The 20980-nt window shown below is 38.4% G+C and overlaps 3 protein-coding genes across 4 annotated transcripts; 2 read left to right on the top strand and 1 right to left on the bottom strand.

Moving 5' to 3' along the window:
* Positions 1–434: 434 nt before the first annotated feature.
* LOC108138720 (putative gustatory receptor 39b) lies at positions 435–1935 on the bottom strand. The gene is made up of 3 exons (XM_017261071.1): positions 1051–1935; positions 577–744; positions 435–515 (listed from the first exon to the last, which is right to left on the bottom strand). Exons 1-3 carry the CDS (start codon positions 1933–1935, stop codon positions 459–461), a joined length of 1110 nt encoding a protein of 369 aa, XP_017116560.1. The 3' UTR covers positions 435–458.
* Positions 1936–2568: 633 nt separating this feature from the next.
* LOC108138968 (cytosolic 10-formyltetrahydrofolate dehydrogenase) lies at positions 2569–6647 on the top strand. Its single transcript, XM_017261550.2, has 3 exons — positions 2569–2701; positions 3180–5285; positions 5869–6647. The coding sequence occupies exons 1-3, from the start codon at positions 2696–2698 to the stop codon at positions 6496–6498; spliced, it is 2742 nt and encodes a 913-aa protein (XP_017117039.1). The 5' UTR covers positions 2569–2695; the 3' UTR covers positions 6499–6647.
* A 3442-nt stretch (positions 6648–10089) lies between these two features.
* LOC108138921 (sodium/potassium-transporting ATPase subunit beta-2) lies at positions 10090–20805 on the top strand. Of its 2 annotated transcripts, none has more exons than XM_017261487.2 (8): positions 10090–10279; positions 12424–12915; positions 17995–18135; positions 18345–18464; positions 18876–19042; positions 19108–19218; positions 19285–19450; positions 20135–20805. In XM_017261487.2, the coding sequence occupies exons 2-8, from the start codon at positions 12789–12791 to the stop codon at positions 20236–20238; spliced, it is 936 nt and encodes a 311-aa protein (XP_017116976.1). In that variant the 5' UTR covers positions 10090–10279; positions 12424–12788; the 3' UTR covers positions 20239–20805. The 2 variants fall into 2 exon arrangements, with proteins under 2 accessions (XP_017116976.1, XP_017116977.1); XM_017261488.2 differs by lacking the exon at positions 10090–10279 and adding an exon at positions 11865–11883.
* Positions 20806–20980: the final 175 nt, after the last annotated feature.

The following is a 20980-nucleotide window of genomic DNA, read 5'->3' as shown; positions in this document are numbered from 1 at the left end:
TCAATCTGATTTACTGTATTTTTTTTATTATTTCTGTGTATGCAACATAATCACGAACTTAATTGCATAATGAGGTTGTGAAATCCATTCTTATCAGTTGGCTTTTTTGGACCCCCTGCAGCAAACTGATAAGAGCTTGAAAACGACTGAGCTTTTTCGTCGGTGGTCGGATGTTATTATTTTTGGCAGGCAGGCACTTTCTTCTTGATCATATCAGTTCAAACATTAAAGTTTCCATTGCACCCGTGAACCGTAGAATTTTTGGCTAATCGCTTCGAAAACTGGCGACAATTGGATTCGTTAAAAATTTGTTATAGCAATTTGCAATTTTTGTTCTATTTTCTTCTATTTTGCACAATCTTATCAAACTCTTTGGCTATTATAAAACAGTTTATATACAAAAAGCGGAAACGGATAAAAGTTTAAGTATTTAAATCTATAAAAAATAACTATTAAAACTAATAACTACTAAATTGCATTAGCACGATCAGATAGGTAACTTTGGCAGCCAATATCTGAAAGCATAAATACGAATTAAAATGGTACTTATTTCGTAATTTACTTGGCATTACCGACCGACATTAGCAGCGAATTATCGATGTTCATAAAGCCCTCGGCATTGATGGCCAACGAATTTTGTTCCACTTGCATGATAAATTCTGACAGCAGTTCATTATATGCCGGTTCTTTTGCGGGTGCAGGGTGGCAGGCCAAGTTCCTCAAATAACTGCCAATTAGCACGTTCTAAAAACGAGGAAAACAAGTTTAAACAAATGATTTTAGAAATTAACCTCTTTCTATTAATAATTTTCATATGTACATATAACCTTTTTTGCAATATTTTCTTTCAGTCAAAATAAACAAACAATTTTACCAAAATAAATACTTATAAAGAAATTCGTTCTTGTTTGGGTTAATTTTGTAACAATATTATTATAAAGTGTATTATATATAAAGTATATGTTCTTGACAGGCATTAAGGTTTAGATTTAAATACACATTTTTCCACATCATGAACTTTGTTAAAAAGAATTACGTTTTTTTACTAACCTGCCTTTTACAAAACTCTCCACTACGGCAAAAAATGAAAATCATGATGATTGAGGGTATATAGACTGAACACGTAGCATACAGGTATCTGTATTCATAGACCTCAGCCAGAACTTGCTGGGTCCAGTAAATGTTGACCGTACTGTCCAGAATCAACACCACATAAATGCTGACTATGGACCAGCCAAAAAGGCCATTGAAGTGGGTGAACAGATAGTAGAGCCCCATATGACTGTGTTTGAGGGCCAATAAAAATTCGAGGGAGCAAAGCTGATTGCAGTTGCCATCCAGAATGCAGTTGCCGCCCTTCAGATGGCAGTTGAGTACGTCCTGGAGTCGCTTTCCCAGCAGATTGACATGGTGACCCAAAATATCCACATAGAGCAGCATCAATACGCTTTGCATCCGAATGACAAGGATTGACAAGAACGAGGGCCAGAAATATAGAAGACTATTGCTTACAGCAACATAGACGGAGGGCAATATTGTCAGCAAAAGCCCAACACCAAGTCCCAAAATTTTAGCATACGACCTCCAGTTCATGCCCTCAACTTGCATCTTCAGCTCGCACTGAAATCCCAACCGCAGACACTTAATTTCCATGCAGAATCTGTAGTAGTCATCATACTGAAACATCATCTGAAGCACGATGACAGTGACGCACACAATTTTAGCTACAAAAACAATCACGTTGACCATCAGCGAAAGAAACAGTTCACTCCTCTGAGGAAAATATATTGCAAACCCAAAAGTAGCAATATTGAAAACAATCAAGAAAACCGAGTAAACTCTTTGTATAAACCGAGAGTTGGCAGAATTCTCCGACCAAGGCACAATGCCCAGCAAAGCAAAGTATTTGAGGTACGTTTGTAGGGAATACAACATGCCGTAGGGTTGAATTTAAACTAATTATAAAGTCAAGCTGTAAGCCTGCATATAGCTCTCAATTAGAGCAGCCAATTTGCTAATTAATCAGATTATTTGACTTATCAATTAGTATCTTTCAGTAGCCACTATTAAATTAGAAGTCGAGAAGAGTGTTAAATCTCCCCTCTTTGCAATCAGTGGGTCATCTAGGTGCTAGATTATTAAAGTAGATCACCGGAAAACGTGTCTAGTAATGGAAACCCCCTGAAAACCCCCTCTTAATTGTTTTCACTCTATGAGTATTTAGCTCAACTTTTTGAAAAGTGTTCCCACACCTGGCAAACTTTAAATGGAAATAATTAATATGGTCGGGCCCTCTTGAACATGAAAAATCGACATGCACACCATATTTTTTCCCCGAATAATGTGCTGCACGCATTCCAAGCTTAGCTTGATAAGAAATCTGATGTTTCTATAATTTAATTATGATATATACGTAAAGTGAGCCAGCAACAACGCACGACAATGCAGCGGATTTGCTCTATTTGTGTTTTTGTTTATAATCAGTTGATAACGATAATGAACGGCTCGTGTGCTGCCAAGGTATAAATACGATCCGGTTTGTTCACACGATTTCAGTTGATAGTTGGCCGGCCCGGCGAAAGGAAATCGAGGAAAACTGTGATACTTATATTAACTTTGTCAAGTGAATTTAAAAAAAAAACTACAACCAACGAAAAGTGTTAATTTAAAAAGTGCTGAATAAGTGTCACCAACCATGGCTGTTAGTATCAAAATAGAGTTAAATTAGAAGATGATTTATTAACAGCTTATTGCTAACAATAATAACAAATCAGTAAAGAGTTCTTCAAATATTTGTATTAAATAAAATGTCTAGAAAGATGTTTTCGTGAGTTGCTAGCACTTAAACTTATGAATAATAAAAATAAATTAAAAAAGGAAGAGTACATATTAACACTAAAATTAACATTTTAACAAATTTAAAATAACAAGACTAATTCGTTATCAGCTGTGTTGTCAATTGTGAATTTTTAAAAAATCAAAAGCTTTTTCCGTCGAGATATTTAAATACGTTAAGCTAAGAGGTTGACAGAAAAGCTCAAAAATACATATTTCTAGAAAGTGCACTTAAATTATCCTTAATTTACAAATATTTCACAAAACAACTTCTTGAAATTCTAAAAAATCTAGATACCCATATCACTGCTAAGGTCTAAAGTCTAATTCACCAACTTTTTCAGCTAAAACTGAAAATAGCCATTATTGGGCAGAGCAACTTTGCCGCTGATGTTCTGGAGCTGTTGCTGGAGCGTTCGAATGTCCAGATTGTGGGTGTGTTCACAATTCCGGACAAGGGCAGTCGCGAGGACATCCTGGCCACCACGGCCGCCGCCCACAAGATACCTGTCTTCAAGTTCTCCGGCTGGCGCCGCAAGGGCGTGGCTCTGCCCGAGGTGCTGGAGCAGTACAAGTCGGTGGGCGCCACCCTGAACGTGCTGCCCTTCTGCTCCCAGTTCATTCCCATGGAGGTGATTGATGGGGCGCCGCTGGGCAGCATCTGTTATCATCCCTCCATCCTGCCAAGTCATCGGGGAGCCAGTGCCATTTCCTGGACCCTCATCGAGGGTGATGAGGTGGCCGGTTTCAGTATCTTCTGGGCGGATGACGGCCTGGACACTGGACCGCTGCTCCTCACGCGCCAGACGAACCTGGAGCCCACGGACACACTGGACACCATCTACAAGCGGTTCCTGTACCCCGAGGGCGTCAAGGCCATGGGCGTGGCCGTGGACATGGTGGCCAGCGGCACGGCTCCGAAGATAACCCAAACGGAGGTGGGGGCCACCTACGATCCGGCCATGTTCAAGGTGGAAAACCAGATGATCAATCTGCAGCAGTCGGCGGAGAGAATTTGGAACTTTGTCCGTGGCCTGGACTCAGTTCCCGGAGCAGTGGCCACTGTGATCGAAGCGGATGGCACGGAGGAGCAGGTTCGTCTATTCGGCGCCCATCTGTACTCCGCTGGACCCGTCTCCAATGGCCAACCACTGCGCCTGAAGGGTCTGACCAAGCCGGCTTGGATCCACAGTGCTGGTCTCCTCATCGAGGGCACCGATGGCGCCTTCGTCAACGTTCGCCGCATCAAGCGGGGCTCCAAGGTGATCAGTGCCAGTGATTGGTTCAAGCAGGCGGATCAGCAGCCCATCACCGACTTCACGGAGGATGAGCTGGCCAAGCGAACTCTGCTTGCCGGAATCTGGCAGGCCATACTCAAGGATCAAATCGAGGCCTCCACCGACTTCTTTGCCGCAGGCGCTGGCTCCATGGACGTAGTGCGTCTGGTGGAGGAGGTCAAGGAAGCCTTCGACGTTCCCCTGGAAAACGAGCAGGTCTTCATGGCGCCCGTATTCGAGGAGTTCTTCGGCCTGCTGGTGAGGATACTCCGCCAGGGAAGTGGCGGTGCCGCTGGCCAGCAATTGGACTTCGAGGGATTCACTTTGAGGGCCAACAAACGGGAGATCCGAGTGCCCACCCAGCTGTTCATCAACGGTGAGTTTGTGGATGCCGAGGGCAAGCGCACGCTGGACATTATCAATCCCACCGACGAGGAGGTGCTCTGCCAGGTGGCCTGTGCCACTGCCAACGATGTGGACAAGGCGGTGCAAGCGGCCCACTCCGCCTTCTACGGATCGTGGAAGCAGATCTCGGCCAGACAGCGTGGCCAACTGATGCTCAACCTGGCCGATCTGATGGAGCGGCACAAGGAGGAGCTGGCCACCATTGAGTCGGTGGATTCCGGCGCCGTCTACACCCTGGCCCTGAAGACCCACGTCGGCATGTCCATCGATGCGTGGCGCTACTTTGCCGGCTGCTGCGACAAGATCCAGGGCAGCACCATACCCGTCAATCCGGCCAGGCCCAACAATGTGCTGACCCTCACCCGCAAGGAGCCGATCGGGGTGTGTGGTCTGATCACGCCCTGGAACTACCCCCTGATGATGCTGTCCTGGAAAATGGCCGCCTGCATTGCCGCCGGCAACACCTGTCTGATCAAGCCGGCGCAGACCTGTCCCCTCACCGCTCTCAAGTTCGCCGAGCTGACTGTCTTGGCCGGGTTTCCACCGGGCGTGATCAATGTCCTGCCCGGCAAGGGATCGGAGGCAGGTCAGGCTGTGGCCGACCATCAGCTGGTGCGCAAGCTGGGCTTCACCGGCTCCACGCCCGTGGGCAAGCACATCATGAAGTCCTGCGCCGACTCCAATCTAAAGAAGTGCTCCTTGGAGCTGGGCGGCAAGAGTCCACTGATTATTTTTGCCGACTGCGACATGGACAAGGCGGTCAAGCACGTGAGTACTCCATTATTTGGAATTCAAGTTTTTCTTTAACAAAGTATAAGCCAGATGTATTACACAACTGGAATTCATCAGTGGTAGCTGGTTAAAGGTGATTCATATCGTTACGGAGTTAAATTAAAATATTTATCGGCTTTATAAATATATTAAGCTCAGTTAGTCAAAGATATTGCTCATAATTACTATGTTTTGTCCCAGCCTTTAATTAAAATTCTTGGTGCAACAATAATATACTCACAAATTCTTAAGCTTCAAATTACTTTTTTCTTCAACTAAGATTTGATTCGCTTCTAAATACTGTTTAAAATGCAAGCCTGTACTTATAAATAATGATTTAATTTTATCTATACCAGATATAGAAATATAACAAAAATAGTAACTCGCGAATTCGTAAGCTTTTTCTAACAAAAGGCACATTCTTAAACCATACATATCAATTTATTGTTAAAATGCAGAACACTGATTTATGTACCCGATATTTTTATGAATTTATTTTTAAAAGGCAGATCTCTAGCACAATTATTAAAATAATTATTATGAATTAACAAAGTACTAATTTTGTACCTTCTCCAACCAGGGCATGTCTTCGGTGTTCTTCAACAAGGGAGAGAACTGCATCGCCGCTGGACGACTGTTCGTGGAGGATCGTATCCATGACGAGTTCGTGCGACGCGTCCTCAAGGACCTGCGCACCATGACCATTGGCGATCCGCTGAACCGATCGACGGCCCACGGACCGCAGAACCACAAGGCGCACTTCGACAAGCTGCTGGAATTCTGCCAAAGGGGCGTGGCCGAGGGCGCCCAACTAGTGTACGGCGGATGCCGGGTGCCGAATCTCAAGGGCTACTTCTTCACGCCCACGGTATTCACGAACGTTACGGACGACATGTACATTGCGCAGGAGGAGTCCTTCGGCCCGATCATGATTATCTCCAAGTTCAATGGCAGCGACGTGGACTCCCTCATGCAGCGGGCCAATCGAACGGAGTACGGCCTGGCCAGTGGCGTCTTCACCAAGGACATTGGCAAGGCCCTCAGCTTCGCCGATCGCATTGAGGCCGGCACCGTGTTCATCAACGTTTACAACAAGACGGACGTGGCCGCTCCCTTCGGTGGCTTCAAGCAGAGCGGCTATGGCAAGGACCTCGGTCAGGAGGCACTCAATGAGTACCTGAAGACCAAGTGTGTGACTGTGGAGTACTGAAAGGGGAAAAAGTAAAGTACGGAGAAGAGAAGAGCAACTGAATCGGGGAAGGGGCCAAGCCCAAGAATGAAAAGACTTTATGTTTTGCCTAGCTCATATTTATATGTTTGTGATGAAACCCTTATCTAATAAATACAACTAAATTGTCAGCTTCTGCATTGTTATTGTTGTTATTGACAAGGATTGGAAAAAGTTTAGTATATTTTTATATGGTTTTGATAAACTTTTATCTATTAAATGAATACTTCAAAATAGTATTTACAATAAATTGTCCATTATGATGGTGCAACACAAGTTTGTTTGACAAGTTGGATTAGTATTATTTGAAAGTATCTTTCTTTTAATTTAAAAATTTAATTTATTTACTATTTTATTTTATAATTGCAATGTATATAAGAAATTTTAACACTTGTGACATAACCATATCGGTTGTAGCGACCTTTCAACTTAAACATAATAAGTAGAGTTCCCTGCTTTCGCATTAGCCTAACATTTATGAACTCACGATGAACTTCTACTTGTCAGGCACTTAAACTTTGGCATTTGTTTGAAAATTCGCAAGCAGACAGACAACTGAACAGCACAGAAGCACCAACAACAGCAGCAACGATAGCAAAATGCGCCCCCAAAGACTTGCACCACCGACTTGGAGCACCACCACCCACCCACCGATGCCTACCACCTCCACTGTCATCCCCACTGAGCCAATCCCAATCTCAATCCCCACCGACAATTATAGTGCCTCTTCAAAGCTGCTCGATGTGCAACTAAAGTGGGTCAACTTGATCTCCCTACTTTTTCAGTTTGTCTGATTTTTTTTGTTGTACTGGAAGTGGATAACTATACTTTTAGTGTTCATGCTGTAACCTTATTGTAAATATGCTTATTGGGTATTAAAAAGTTCTTATATATATATTTGCTTTCAAACTTTAGCAAGGGGGTTGCATTACCTAAACCTCTTTCTGTTTTCCAATATTGTATCCGTTTGTTTCAGTTTTGGATTTATATATCTTTTTCTCTTTGTATGTTATGTCAGTTTCAAACAGCAAATATAATATTTTTTCTAAACAACGAACCAAAAATATCATTTGGCCAAGATAAATGCTTTAAATTATTTTATTGATAAGTTTTTTTTTTTATGTTAAAGCCGGTACAAGAAACCACTACAACATGAGCATGATTTTTGGGAGGATGTTAGTGGCAAATTTGAATATCCAAGCAATCTATGTCAGGTAAACAATTGTAGAAAATGTTTTATTAATATAGCTTGCAACAAAAAGTCTGTTCTTTGGATAAACAAAAGGAAAACGCAGTTGTATAACTATTTGCGCGCAACTCCTAAGTCAGCTGAGGAATGACGTAATTTTAATTGAAGGCAGGGGAAATATTATAGGATACTAACTTCCCACCCATAAATCCTCAATGCTCAACCTCACCATATTGATCAACCTTTCTTCTTTTCTCCTTTTCACCCAACTAAAGTTAAGCACCCAAACCTGACACGGAGACAAAGTTTGGTTTGCTTTTTATATAATTTGGCAATTTGACCGGCTTCTGTTTGAAAAAAGAACTTCAGGCCAAACTCCACGTCAGAGAGAAAATAATCAATAAGTATTATATTACCAGAATAAAACGAGAGAATTCATCTTTCTTTCGCTTTCTCTTCGAATCACTGCGCAAGACAAATGCGAATTCGCCGCAGTTGAAAACTTGCCGCTGGAATTGTAGGTTTGCCGCCTTTGGCTTCGCAGAAACCATTGCCTCTGGGACTATTGATGAGCTTCTGCGCTGATTGAACTGTGTTCGTGTCGTTAGACTTGCAAGAGCATTAAGACAGCGCATGAGCTATCTGCGGGGAAACGGTAGCTGTGCCATTTATTAGACCCTAGCAATACGAGCCGTCGCCTCAGAAATTTTGACAGTCACTGCTAGCAAGTAAAAGTCTAAAAGTTTTATAGCAAAACAGGCTTCAGAGCTTCATACAAGGCATGGGTGTAGTGGACTTTGATTCACGACCCCAAATATATATGTGTTCTTGATAATTAAAAAGGTTACCAAGGTTTTAGCGTTCTTTTTTGTTTATAACGTTTTGCTTGATGTTTGTTGGTGACTTAGCCAATCGTATTTGCCGTTGGTGGCACAGCATTAAACGTTGTGTTTACTGATAGCATGAGTAGGTAAATGCTTTATACATAGAGCTACATTAATTGAGAGACTGCTCTTCTAGATTTAAGATTATGTGCTTGCGAGTATCTCTCAGTAATTTCTCCTCAACAACTGATAAAGTTTGCTGCCTGATCTTTTATTGCCCTGAAGATGGCATAGGACTGATAAGAATTATAAGAGCGACTATAATGTTTCTTAGGCTTAATTATAGACTAAAATAACAATCTGACACATCAGATTTGTGAATGAATGCTTTTTGGGGTTATCATGGACGAGCACAACAAGTTCGAATAGTCTGGATGAAAAAATAATCTAGTCGATTAGTGCAATTTAGTCAATACGAGCTTCGAGATCTCGGAAACTTTCCATTTCACGGCGGAGAAATCGCGAAGCGGTATGTCGCCCATAAAATGTGGTTTTACCAAAGGTTGAAGATTTTGTGTTATTAAAATCAATTCAAAAGGTTTTTATTGAAATTAAAGTTGATTTTTAACAAGTTTCTTAAGTTTCCTATTCCAAATTATTTTTATTTTGAGCAAAAACGGTTTACAACTAATAAATAAATAAAATATTACACATACGCCCTGTTGGTTACTCGGGTGTATGTACGGTCACTGACAAAAAATAGTACTAAATCCAAATATTTCACTTAAATAAACTATTTTAGATTATTTTAATAATAAATAATAGGTAATTCAAAATGCCATGTATTTAATTTTATGATTTTAAATTGAATTCAAATATAAAATATACAATTTTGAATTCAATAGTCAAATATTTATTTTTACTATTCTACTTTTTTGTCTGTGTACATTATGACTATCAACTGTACTATTTTAAAGTCTGTATATTTTTATTTATGCCATCAAATTTAAACGAACGGAGATCATGCAGTTCTAAATGTTATCATCCAACACAAAATCTTAATTGGTTGGCCTATTATGAGTGCAGTGAAGTCGTTTAACATTTTTATGCACCTTACCGCATTAAGGACTCGCCTGATAACCTGCAGCTTGCAAAGTGGGGCGCTCGCACAGTTTGACAGTCATTGGATGGAACTAACCTACCAGCAGAAGTAGCTGAAAGCTTGCACCACCCACTCTGCAATGTGGAACGGAGCTACCACCCACGGAGCCATCGAGCTATTAAGCTATCACAGCCAGCTATTCCAGCATAGCACTCAGCTGAGCAGAAAGCTCGGAGAAAAGCTTAGAAAGGGGTGGCTGTTTTTCACCGCCCACCATCCACCGCCCACCATCCACCGCCCCCCTCACGCAATTAACGGCACATACCGCTCGAGAGCGACAAAGTTTTCCGGAGCCGAAGACGATCCGAAAGCGAGCGAAAACCGAGCGAATGCGAATGCCAAGCCGAAATGATTTGCCGATGGCCGATAGCCCAGCTGCAAGCTGCGGCAAATGTGGCACTATCATTGGCGTTTTAACTGTGGACGGTTGCTACTCGCTTTCGCTGGCGGATTAACGGCAAATAGATATACACACACACACACATACATATATGTATATGCATCTGCATATATATCCTTATATCTGGAGCTATTATGTACAAGTCTGCGTAGAGGGGGAGCGTTCGAAGGCGAGAGAAAACCCATTCTGTATGTGTGCCATTGCAAAATCAGTCTTACGTCTACGTCTGCATTTCCCACGAATCGCTGGTTACATAAAAATCCCTGTCCCCAACGCATAAAAGTTCAACAAATAACGTAATCAATGTGTTCGGCTGACAGTGATTGCTGAAACAAACCATCGAATAATATTCAGTGCCAAATAATTAAATAAAACCCAAAAAAACGCGCTGTGCCAAGGAAACAGTTTTTCATTGATTACGTCGTCGTCGGCAATGAGGACACTGCGACAGCAGCAGCGCAAAATATCCTTGTAAAACTTATATACATACTGAAATTCGATTTTTTCTTAGCTGCCTGCAACGACAAAAATGGATCTATAAGAAAAGGACCCCAAAAACAAAAGAAATAACAACAATTGGTTAAATAAAGTGTCTGTGTGTGTGTGTGTGAGTGAGTGCGAGTGAAAAATATGAAAAAAAAGTTACATTTTAGCAGTGGAAGTGAATAATATAGTTTTTAAGCGTGCATATTTAGAAACTAGTTAAACTTAGAATGGTATTTAATTAAGCTAGCTTTGGGTCAAGGACGTATTTGCTGGTCTTATCGATTTTCGAAAATTATAACCAAGATCCAAATAACTTGGGAAAATTGCACTGAGCTCCACAAAGGGAATGAAATGCCTATTTGTGTATCCCCAACCACAGCTATCTGCCTTTGTGTGTGAGAGCTGGGTGGGGGGAAGGGGGTAGGGGGTAGGGAGGGCATGGCGTTGCCTACTTTTGTGCGCTTTGCCCTTTGCTAGGCTAGGCATTCCACCTACCAAGCCACCCAACTACCAAGCCACCCAACCAACCCATCCACCCACCCATCAAGCAGCCAAAGGCAGCAAAGCCGTAGAAACAGAAATAGAAGCCGAGTCGAGTCGAGTCGGGCGCGTTGCGCAATGAGTGCCGCGAAAAGACGGCGACGTCGGCAGAGCTGAAAAAAAAAGAAAATGAAAGAAATGTAAGTCAAGCCAAGCGAATTTGTGCGACGGGAATTTCCAGGCGTAAAAAAAAAATATGAGGGAACGGAGGGAGGGGAAAAGTCCTGTGATAAGCGTACTGACACATAATCAACATAATCGGGATTTGTAGCCCGGAGCTAAAATTATATTTATATATATATATATGTTTTGCCAAACTGTCCGTCCTTGCGAAAATTATGTGTGGCTGCCTTTTGGGCGTCAGCTGAACAGGGTTGCAAAACTGCAAGCCAATTCGCGGCGGTTTCTGGTATCGGATTTGTGCTGAGCCCAGCGGGTACACACCATGCCATGCCATACCGCCCTATCCCTCCGGGGATCTACCGACTACCATTCCCCCTTACTTCCCCACACCATAAAAAACTGTCATTAAGCTGGCGCCCAGCTGTCAACTTTCGTAGGGGTCCAAACCCCCACCACCCAGCGAAGGAAGGGAAAAAAAAGCCTTCCAAGAAAAGATTCCAGTGGCGCTCTCTTCAACGCTCTTCGGCTCCCTTTTCGGCATCCCTGCGCATGTCCGTGGCCGCTTGGTTTGGCTTGCCGATGCTTTTTTCCACACTTGAGATTACATAACAGTTGGCAGAGCGTATGGCTAAAATCGGCAGAGGTGACTACAATTCATTTTACGCTACTGAGCTCATTTTCTTCTTAAAAATAAAGTCTTAAAAATTTAATTAAAAAAAATAATGCTTAAATGCTTGAATAAACAGTAAATACGTCTGGCGGCAATGAAGGCTGCAAGTCTGGTTGTTTAGTATCACAATTTTCCTCAGGTATCCTTGTGGTTGCGCCGAATCGCGAACAAAAGCAATTTGGTAATAGGAAAAAATCAACTATGGCAAATGCCAATTGTGTGAAAGGCAAAGTTTACATAAGCAGGAAAAATAACTATGGATTGGTCTACGAAAATATGAACAAGAAAATTCGTTTTGCAAAGCAGAGAGTACTCTTACATAAATGAAAATCAATAAAAGCTCCGAAAAACTTGGTGTTCTTTCGAAAACAAAAGCAAAGCGAAAAAGAAAAGTAAAAGAAAAAACAATCACCGCGATAAATAAAATCAAATTTCACAAATTACCTAACAGGTGTCCTACCCCATCTATTACCTATGCAAATTTAATATCAAATTTCTATTCCTCCTTTTCAGTTACGATACAAATTTAGCGCAAATCTTAACAAAATACTGTTAAAAACATTCCAACAAAAAAACCAAAAATGATGTACCAAAGCAGTTGATTAAGAAAAACTCACCCAAAAAATAAAACCAAAATTAACACCAAAAACAAATATATAAATAAAAAGTATATATAATATATTAATATCCGATAAGCGTTCAAAACCCAAACGTAAACCTTAAGCTACAAAGAACTACACGTAACAAATAGTTTAACAAGAACTAGCTTCATAGACAAGACACCCTCCTGCAACCCGAGTGACAAGACGAATAAGTAATTCAACCAAAACTAAAACCAAAACCAACAGCAACCGCAGCAAGCAAACAAAAGCATTAATATGGCCGATAAGAAAATTGGTGAATACTATTCACCGCCAGTTAAAATGGGCAAATGGGAGGGTTTCAAAAAATTCCTATGGAACAGTGAAACTAGCCAATGCCTTGGACGTACCGGTTCCAGTTGGGGTAAGTAATTATATTCAAATATTCAAAATTTAAATTTAAAAAAAGCTAGTCCAAAAAGTTATCAAAAGGCTTCCTAGTTAATGATTTTAGGTCATATTTCATTTTCTTTACACAATATCTAAGTTCACTTGTCCATACTTTACCAATGAAGTGCACTTGGGTTATTTCTTTTTTATCAATTCAATAGTTTTATCTTTGAAAAAAACAGAAATAGTTTTTTTTCAAGATATAAAATAGTTCTTTAGAAAGGCTCAATAGTTGATTGCGATAAAAAAAAAATATATTCAAAGGTCATTTCGGAGGGAAACGTTTTTTTTTTATGGCGAAAAAACTTTAATCGCTTTTACAAGGTTACCAGTAATGTAGTTAATCTAAAAATGGAAATCAATAAAGTGCACATGGGCACCTGCTAAAGTGCGTGAGTACTTCACTTGCTACCAACGACCATTAAGTTACTTATTCCACTCTGAGTTTGTATATTGATTGCATAATTAAAACCTTGCAAGTCTATTCACAGCACGAGTTAAAATGTTGACTTTATAGGAACTTAAATGCTAATCATTAAATATCGTGAGAAAGTGTCATTCCTTAATAAAAATCGTCCTACTTTTTAAATGACCCCAATGCGAAAAAAATAGTTATCCAATTTTTACGTAATTTTTTACGATATAGTCTACCAAATAACTTCCTTTTTGTCTTTTTTCGGATTGACAAACGTTTTTTTTTTGTTCTATATCACGGCTACTTGTTATAAAAGGCAAAAGTTTTATCATAAATTCCAATTAAATTAAGTTCCAGACCGGATTGTAAATCAGTTTTTCGGAAACCATTTTGGCCCCAGTATCCACTACTCTTCCCATAATTATTCCTGACTGTCTTTGACACGTGCTGCCCTGACGGCTTATGCGTAGTGAATATTTTATGATATTACACTTTAATGAGACATCATTAGGTTATTGATTGGTTTTAAACTATCTTAAGTTTTATTCAAAGGAAAGTACGAATTTTTATGGCAAGACATTTTATACATTTAAATTGTTTTATTTTTTTTTTTTACAAGAATTGTCAATATATAAATTTTCCAGGACTTCTATAACTCCTAGTTCCATTCGATGGCTCTTGATGATATTTTCTTCTTTGCGTTACTAACAAATGGCCATGATTATATAATAGTAATAACCTCAGCAAAATTTGTGAAGCTTAAAAAGTTCAGTGTTCATTTTGTTTTTTTAGCTTATACGAATCATTTGGTTCTATTGGTCAGCTATCTATCATTGATCTAGCATTCTAGTCAAAACTAAATTGCCTATAACCCACATATTTCTTAATGACAAAGCAACGCAAATGTGAAAACATACTTGTGGACATGCGATTCAGTTTCGTTGAATGTAGCACTCGACAAAAATCAATTCTAACCTCATTGCACGAGTTTCTCTAGAGTCTAGAGCCAACAGCTTGGTAAATGGAGGTGCAAAAAAAGTGGGTGTTGTGGGTAGTTGGGTAGTTATGGGGTGCCACTGTGTGTAACCTACTTACAGGCAAACGTTTGTCTGCTCCTCCAGCTAAACTGAGTGGTTATAGTCCTATTCACTGTCCCCTGTCAAACAATTACTGGATTGACCTCTACCAAAGGCAGCTATACAAATTGACATTCTTGACAAGCACAAACACTTCAATCAGAATTAAGACCAAATCTCTCCATTTTCTAACGAAATCTCTGCCCATTTATCAATTGCCACAATTAACATATAACCAATTTAAAAATGTATATGCATCTGGCACTCAATTATTGAAATCAACTTGCGGCGCACCAAACAAGGCTACCAGTAAGACAATTAAATGGAAATCGAAGCAATTTACACTGACACTCGAATGTTAGCCGTCTATCTGCTAAATAATGCACTACAAGTTTTGACGAAAAATTACTTTTCTGCTAAAAATGTTAGCCTTAAAGTGGATAGCACTGCAATTAGCAATCGAGTCTTAAAAGTTTTGCATAATGTTGCACTCGGAAAATGCGAACATTAGCGTTTGCCTTAAGAGCATTTGATAGTGCATAAACAAGAAATTCATTACAATACTTTGTATAAACAATTTCCGTTTGGTAACATTTGATAAAATTTTGAAGACAGTTTAACAAACCTTTCATAAAAAATTAAATAAATACAAATTATAATAGTATTTGAAAAAATAACAAAGTTTTATTTTTATGCACATGATTTTGAAAACAGTTAACAAACAAAGTTCCTCGAATATAAAAATACTTTATTAAACCTTACTTTTAATAAACTTTCTAAGGCAGTTCATAAAAATTTTACAAAGTATCTATAATTTAAGAAGCTCGTCTTTTAACGGATACACAATTTTAGTTAAATGTTTTAAATTAAAAACTTCCGATGCTCTTAATTGAAAGGCAATTAAGCATAGTAAAAAATATAATAGAATGAATGGCAATGAAGGCGTAAACTCAAAGCGGGGTAAGACGCATAACAAAAACACGCAAAAGGAATTTTATCTATCACCTTTACGAAACCGATATTGATAAAATTACACGGTACATTGCAACAATTCAGTACTAAACTTGTAGTAACAAATTTAGTTATATTTCATATGAGAGAAACTTGTAAGCAGAATAAGTTAATATAGATTTTTTCGGCGCTTCAAGTTGAAGTTCAATTTTAGTTGAAGCTTATACTAAGTTGCGGGTAAATCACTTCGTTAATATTATATTTTGCCAGTAAACATACTACTGTTTCTGCGTATGTTATATAAAATCATGCCAGTTTTCGCGCAGTATAGCCCGCGGCGTGATGAGTCCATCTTGCTGTTGACAGTGAAATATATTTTTCCATTCCTCTTGCTTTCTTTTGTGTTTTCTCATTTCCGCGGGTTATATTTACATTTTCCGTCTGTGTGACACTTTTTTTGAGCGTGAACTTTTATGCCTGTTTGTATCCGTTACTCTCTTGTGGAGCCTAAGACTGAAGACTACAAATATTTTTGATAGGCTCAAGAACTCGAGATCATAAATTAAAGCTGAAGATTCTTGGGCTATAATGTCTGACCACACCCACTTGTCCACAAAATATTTTACTAATAGACAACATTTTTAAAGTTATGCTGAGTTTGTATTGAAAATGTCTACCTGTCTTTTACATTTTCCATTCATTGGTGTATAGCCATTTATTTTTAAATAATAGGGTACTAAGCGGCGGATGCGATGTGATGGAAAACTTAATTTCGGCGTTCTTGTTGAATTTGGAAGCCCTCTTACTTAACTATTCAAAAATGTGGCTAAATTGAAAAAATAAAGAGTAAGAGAGAGAGCGAAAGGTGGCATTAGGGCTGCTCTTCGCATGTTACAATTTGGTAGTCTAAAGTGCAGCGCTGTGGAAATGTCAAAGTTCACGAAATACAGAGAACGTCAGGCAGCGCGGAAAAAGGGGAAAACGTTGGAAGCGGAGAGCTCAGTTGAGAGCGCAAGAGCGCGGGAGAGCATGGCGTATACGTAACAGTCCCAATTCGCTCCAGCTTGTCCTGGTCAGGTGCTTACACACACACACACGCACACACTCAAATAGAGACGCCACCAATTAATCGGAAAACTCAACGCATCATTTGGATTTTCCACAAAAAAAATAACTCTTTGCCTGGCAACCAATGACAATGTAATTAAACATTCTTCAATCACAATATCAGCTTCCAAATATTTCAATTAAATGTTCTAGGAAATCAACAATGAAATTTGGTCTAAAGATTTAACAAAATTTTAAGCTACAACTTCTGCTTTAAGAAAAATAAAAATAATATAATAAACTAAACAGAGAAATTAATAAATACCCTTCATATTGGTATTTTTTTTCAAAGAACACCCACAGCCACCCCACAGATAAAATGCAAGTCAGCCAAACGTAAAAATAGTGTCCTTTAAACTAACGTACGCTTGGCAAAATCAAGACCTTATTTATAATTGAATATGAAAATCAGCGTCCCATCGGGCGTTTACGTAATACGTATACGTAACGTACAACAAGCTGATGGCGCTCAAAGAAGCCAAAAATAAACCATAAATTAGTTATGTATACACAGACAAACGCACACTGATTTGCAGATAGACCAAAGGACGTCCAATCCGTCTCTTTCCATGGACATTATGTATTCATGGCCAAACTAGACCCACATCCATCGACATTATCGGCATTAGCATTCGCATTAGACTTACCACAAATTGAATCCTGGTAAAACCAATTAATTACAAAAAAATGAGACCGAATAGAAAATTATGCTGATCACCTTAAAGCTAATTTCTTAACAATTTAAATGGAAATTTCGGAATCTAATCTGAACCTAAAGGGCAAATGCACACAAAATTTAAATCTATTTTAAATGCAGAGGAACTAATCGAAAGCTTTTGGTGCGTTGTCATGCAAACATTAGTTGTATTTTCCTAACAAATTTTAATAAATTATACGAAAAAACTGTTTAAATGAAATATTAATTTCAAAAATTAACAAGTATTAACTACCATGGATAGTTTAAAAAATTTTCAGGAAATCATCACATAATTTTAATCAAGTTGCATTTGGAATAAAAAGCAATTACTATATGAAAACATAGTATATACTGTCTATTTTGTATTGTCAGCATTCTTTTCCCACGACACAACACATTCACACAGTCAAATAATCTCCAGAATTTCACACGATTTAATGGATAGACAAATTAATTCAACTGCTACGTAAAAACCACACATCCCGTATGAAAAATAAAATGAGAATTTATGTAGCTCATAAATCTCTATCTGTTATAGTTTGGATATAAAGACTCAATGCAAAGTCAACAATAATTGTTATCTGAAATATACACAAACTTCATTAATTAATATGCTATGGAGCGCTTAGACAGACAAGTTAAGAGAAATGATTTGTTTATACATTTTGTAGTATTTACTGCTCTTAACTGACTTTGTATTTAGCCTAATAATAAAGAGGGTTAGGAATTTTTATTGATGTTACTAAAAATCTATACTATTGAGCAACGACTAATTGTGGAATATTTTTTTGTTCTTCATCTTTTTAGCGAAAATTCTTCTGTTCTACATAATATTTTATGCGGCGTTAACTGGATTCTTTGCTGCCATATTTACGGTGTTCTATCAAACGTTGGACAATGAGAAGCCCAAATGGATGCTTGACAATGGTTTGATTGGATCCAACCCAGGTTAGTAACATGGTCAACTAATCTTATGTTAACTAAATGTGTTTCAGCCCTAAAAAGTGTATTGGGCTATAAGCACTTGACTGGGTACAGTTGAAAAGTGCAACAAGTAAATTAATTTAATTAACTAATTGGATATGGATTCACGACGAAGACATAAAATCAATTAAATTTGTGGGAACTCTTTTCTTTTTCTTTTCTCTACACATCAGGTCTTGGCTTCCGACCCATGCCCCCAGAGGCGAATGTTGAGAGCACATTAGTTTGGTACGAAGCATCAAAGAAGGATAACTACAAATACTGGGTCGAGGAGACTTCCAATTTCCTGAAATGTAAGTTTAATTTAATTATGTATTATTTAATTATAGATGATATTTCATTTTTTAAAATGATTTTTTGAATATTTTGGAATTTTAGACGAATGGTTAAACTTAACATTTTATAGAAAACTATTTAGAAAAACAAAAAAAAAAAAAGGGTTTTAAATCGTACAAGATACTTTAATTATTGTTCTAAGCATCGGCAGCAAAGTCTTATTTTTCTAACTGATTTGTTTTAATTTTTTGATTTTTGATAACCGATTATAAAAAGATCACAGTAAGTTAAATTTGGTTCTAGCAAAGAGCAAATCGAAAACCGTATTGCTACAAAGTACATATAACACATCCGAAAATGTAGGCTATAGCTTTCGCTTAAAAGATCAACGAGCCAGCTTCCCTAATAGTGTTTTATAATGTTCCCAGCATACGAGGATCTTGAGAAGCAGAACCAAGTGAACTGCAGCTTCGAGCATCCACCACCAGAAGACAAAGTATGCGGCATTGACATCTCGACCTTTGCCCCATGTACAGCTGACAGCCACTTTGGCTATAACGTGGCCAGACCATGTATATTCCTTAAGTTGAATAAGGTAAACGACTAAGTGCACGGCATTAAACATAACATTATTTTAACATGCAATATAAATATTTTTAGATTTACAACTGGGTGCCAGAAATTTACAACGATTCAAAGACCTTGCCAGAGCATATGCCCGAGGAACTGAAACAGCACATCAAGGAAAAGCAAAGCCTGCGACCCAATGAAGTAAGCTGGGAAAACACATAAAAATAAAACTAATTTAATATTCATTCTTACTTCATTTGCTTTCAGACAAACGTAGTCTGGGTCTCGTGCGAGGGTGAGAATCCTGCCGATGTTGAGAACATCAAAGCACGTGATTACTATCCACGCATGGGTTTCCCTCGTTACTATTTCCCCTTCAAAAACATTCTGGGATACATACCGCCTATTGTTGCTGTTCAATTTACCGTTGAAAGTAAGTTAAATCTATATATTATTATGTTTCTGAACCAAGAACAAACCAAGACCTAAAAAATCTAGAGAGTTGGGCAGCTCAAAGTCCAAAAATAAAAAAGGCGTGGTGCAAAAGTGCAAAAAAGGTTAAAACAAAAGGTTTTAAATTAGGCTTACTCCCTATACTCCATTGTTATTATCTAAGCGGCACACTTAACTTAAACAATACCTGAATTTCACGGTACAATAAATATTAACAATAGTTCCTGTTGCAAGGAAGTCAGTACAAGAAAATCCTGTAAATGGAGTAGGAAGTGTGTCCTCTTTATTCTTTGTTTTAAATTTAAACGGATTCAAAGCACTTTATCCGCCCAACAATTGTTTTAATAAATGGGTTACGAACAATGAATTAAATTGTTTGTTTGTTTATTTTTATGGGAATAACGACAACTTTCGAAAATGATTTTAAAACGAAAGTATGTAATTTAATTAATTTTTGAACTACACCAAATTATGCTAAGAAAGAAAGGTCCGCTCTTAAACATTTTTAAATTAGGATAGAAATTCGCACTTTTGTTAGGTTTACTTTTGGGTTTTCTTAAGGCTGTCTCGATGTTCGAAAAATAAATTTGTTAGCCTGTGTTTAATTTTGTTTCCCAAAAATAAAACAATAATTCATTTATGTAATTCGTTTCCTACTTTTTAGCCGGCGTTTTGATCAACATTGAGTGCAAAGCCTGGGCCCGCAACATCAACCACGACCGCTCAGACAGAAGAGGATCCGTTCACTTCGAGTTGATGGTTGATTAAGAGAAGCGTTAAGGACATGACAACGGTGCGGATGCGGATGATCGGGATCGGGATCGGGATCGGGATCGGGATCGGCAGTATCAAGGCAGCGGCCATCGAAGAATCTATGAGAGATTGAGTTAAATGAACAGAAAGAAGTATAGAAAAAATAAAACAGCAACAAAATCCACACACAAAACAGAAACAAGAACAGTGTAGCAATGCATAAACGACTAGTTTAACGCAAAAAAACCATGCGAGATACAGCAACAACCAAAGAGAAAACTAAAAGAAATGAAGCTACAAGAAGTAAATGGAAAACTTAAAGATTACAAAAACTAGCGCGATAAAGCAAAATAAAAAAAAAAAGCTAAAACAAAATAAAAACCTACCCAACGCTAAATAAAGAACGCCCCACACAAGATCACACAAAAACCTTAATTTTTTAGGACAATTTTATTAAGTTACAAAATTTAGGCAGCAACTAAAGAATATGATTGGCAGGCCTCACAAAATAGCGAAAAATATTATATTATCCGAAATAAACTTTTAAAGCAAAAGCAAAAATAAAAAAATGTTCTTAAGAAATTTCTGATTGGTTTTTTAGTGTCATTTTTGGAACAGGAACAACAAGAAACATATAAACGACAAACAGCGCAGCGAAAAAAACTTTAAAATGCAAAACAGCAATTGTACTTAAAAATAACAAAAATGATTTGAACATAAAACAATTATATTTAAATAACAATGAAATATATATGTA

Source organism: Drosophila elegans, unplaced genomic scaffold, assembly GCF_018152505.1.
Source record: "Drosophila elegans isolate 14027-0461.03 unplaced genomic scaffold, ASM1815250v1 contig_814, whole genome shotgun sequence".
NCBI classification, from domain to species: Eukaryota; Metazoa; Arthropoda; class Insecta; order Diptera; family Drosophilidae; genus Drosophila; species Drosophila elegans.
This window is presented reverse-complemented; position numbering and strand designations above follow the sequence as displayed.

Excerpts from the sequence above, each read along its gene's own strand:
- LOC108138720 (XM_017261071.1), bottom strand. The coding sequence starts at position 1,935 with ATGTTGTATTCCCTACAAACGTACCTCAAATACTTTGCTTTGCTGGGC. Across the intron at positions 745-1,050 it reads GAGAGTTTTGTAAAAGGCAG|AACGTGCTAATTGGCAGTTA; the intron begins GTTAGTAAAAAA and ends CCTCGTTTTTAG. Across the intron at positions 516-576 it reads ATAATTCGCTGCTAATGTCG|ATATTGGCTGCCAAAGTTAC; the intron begins GTCGGTAATGCC and ends TTATGCTTTCAG.
- LOC108138968 (XM_017261550.2), top strand. Across the intron at positions 5,286-5,868 it reads TGGACAAGGCGGTCAAGCAC|GGCATGTCTTCGGTGTTCTT; the intron begins GTGAGTACTCCA and ends TTCTCCAACCAG.
- LOC108138921 (XM_017261487.2), top strand. The coding sequence starts at position 12,789 with ATGGCCGATAAGAAAATTGGTGAATACTATTCACCGCCAGTTAAAATG. Across the intron at positions 12,916-17,994 it reads ACGTACCGGTTCCAGTTGGG|CGAAAATTCTTCTGTTCTAC; the intron begins GTAAGTAATTAT and ends TCATCTTTTTAG. Across the intron at positions 18,465-18,875 it reads GACTTCCAATTTCCTGAAAT|CATACGAGGATCTTGAGAAG; the intron begins GTAAGTTTAATT and ends TAATGTTCCCAG.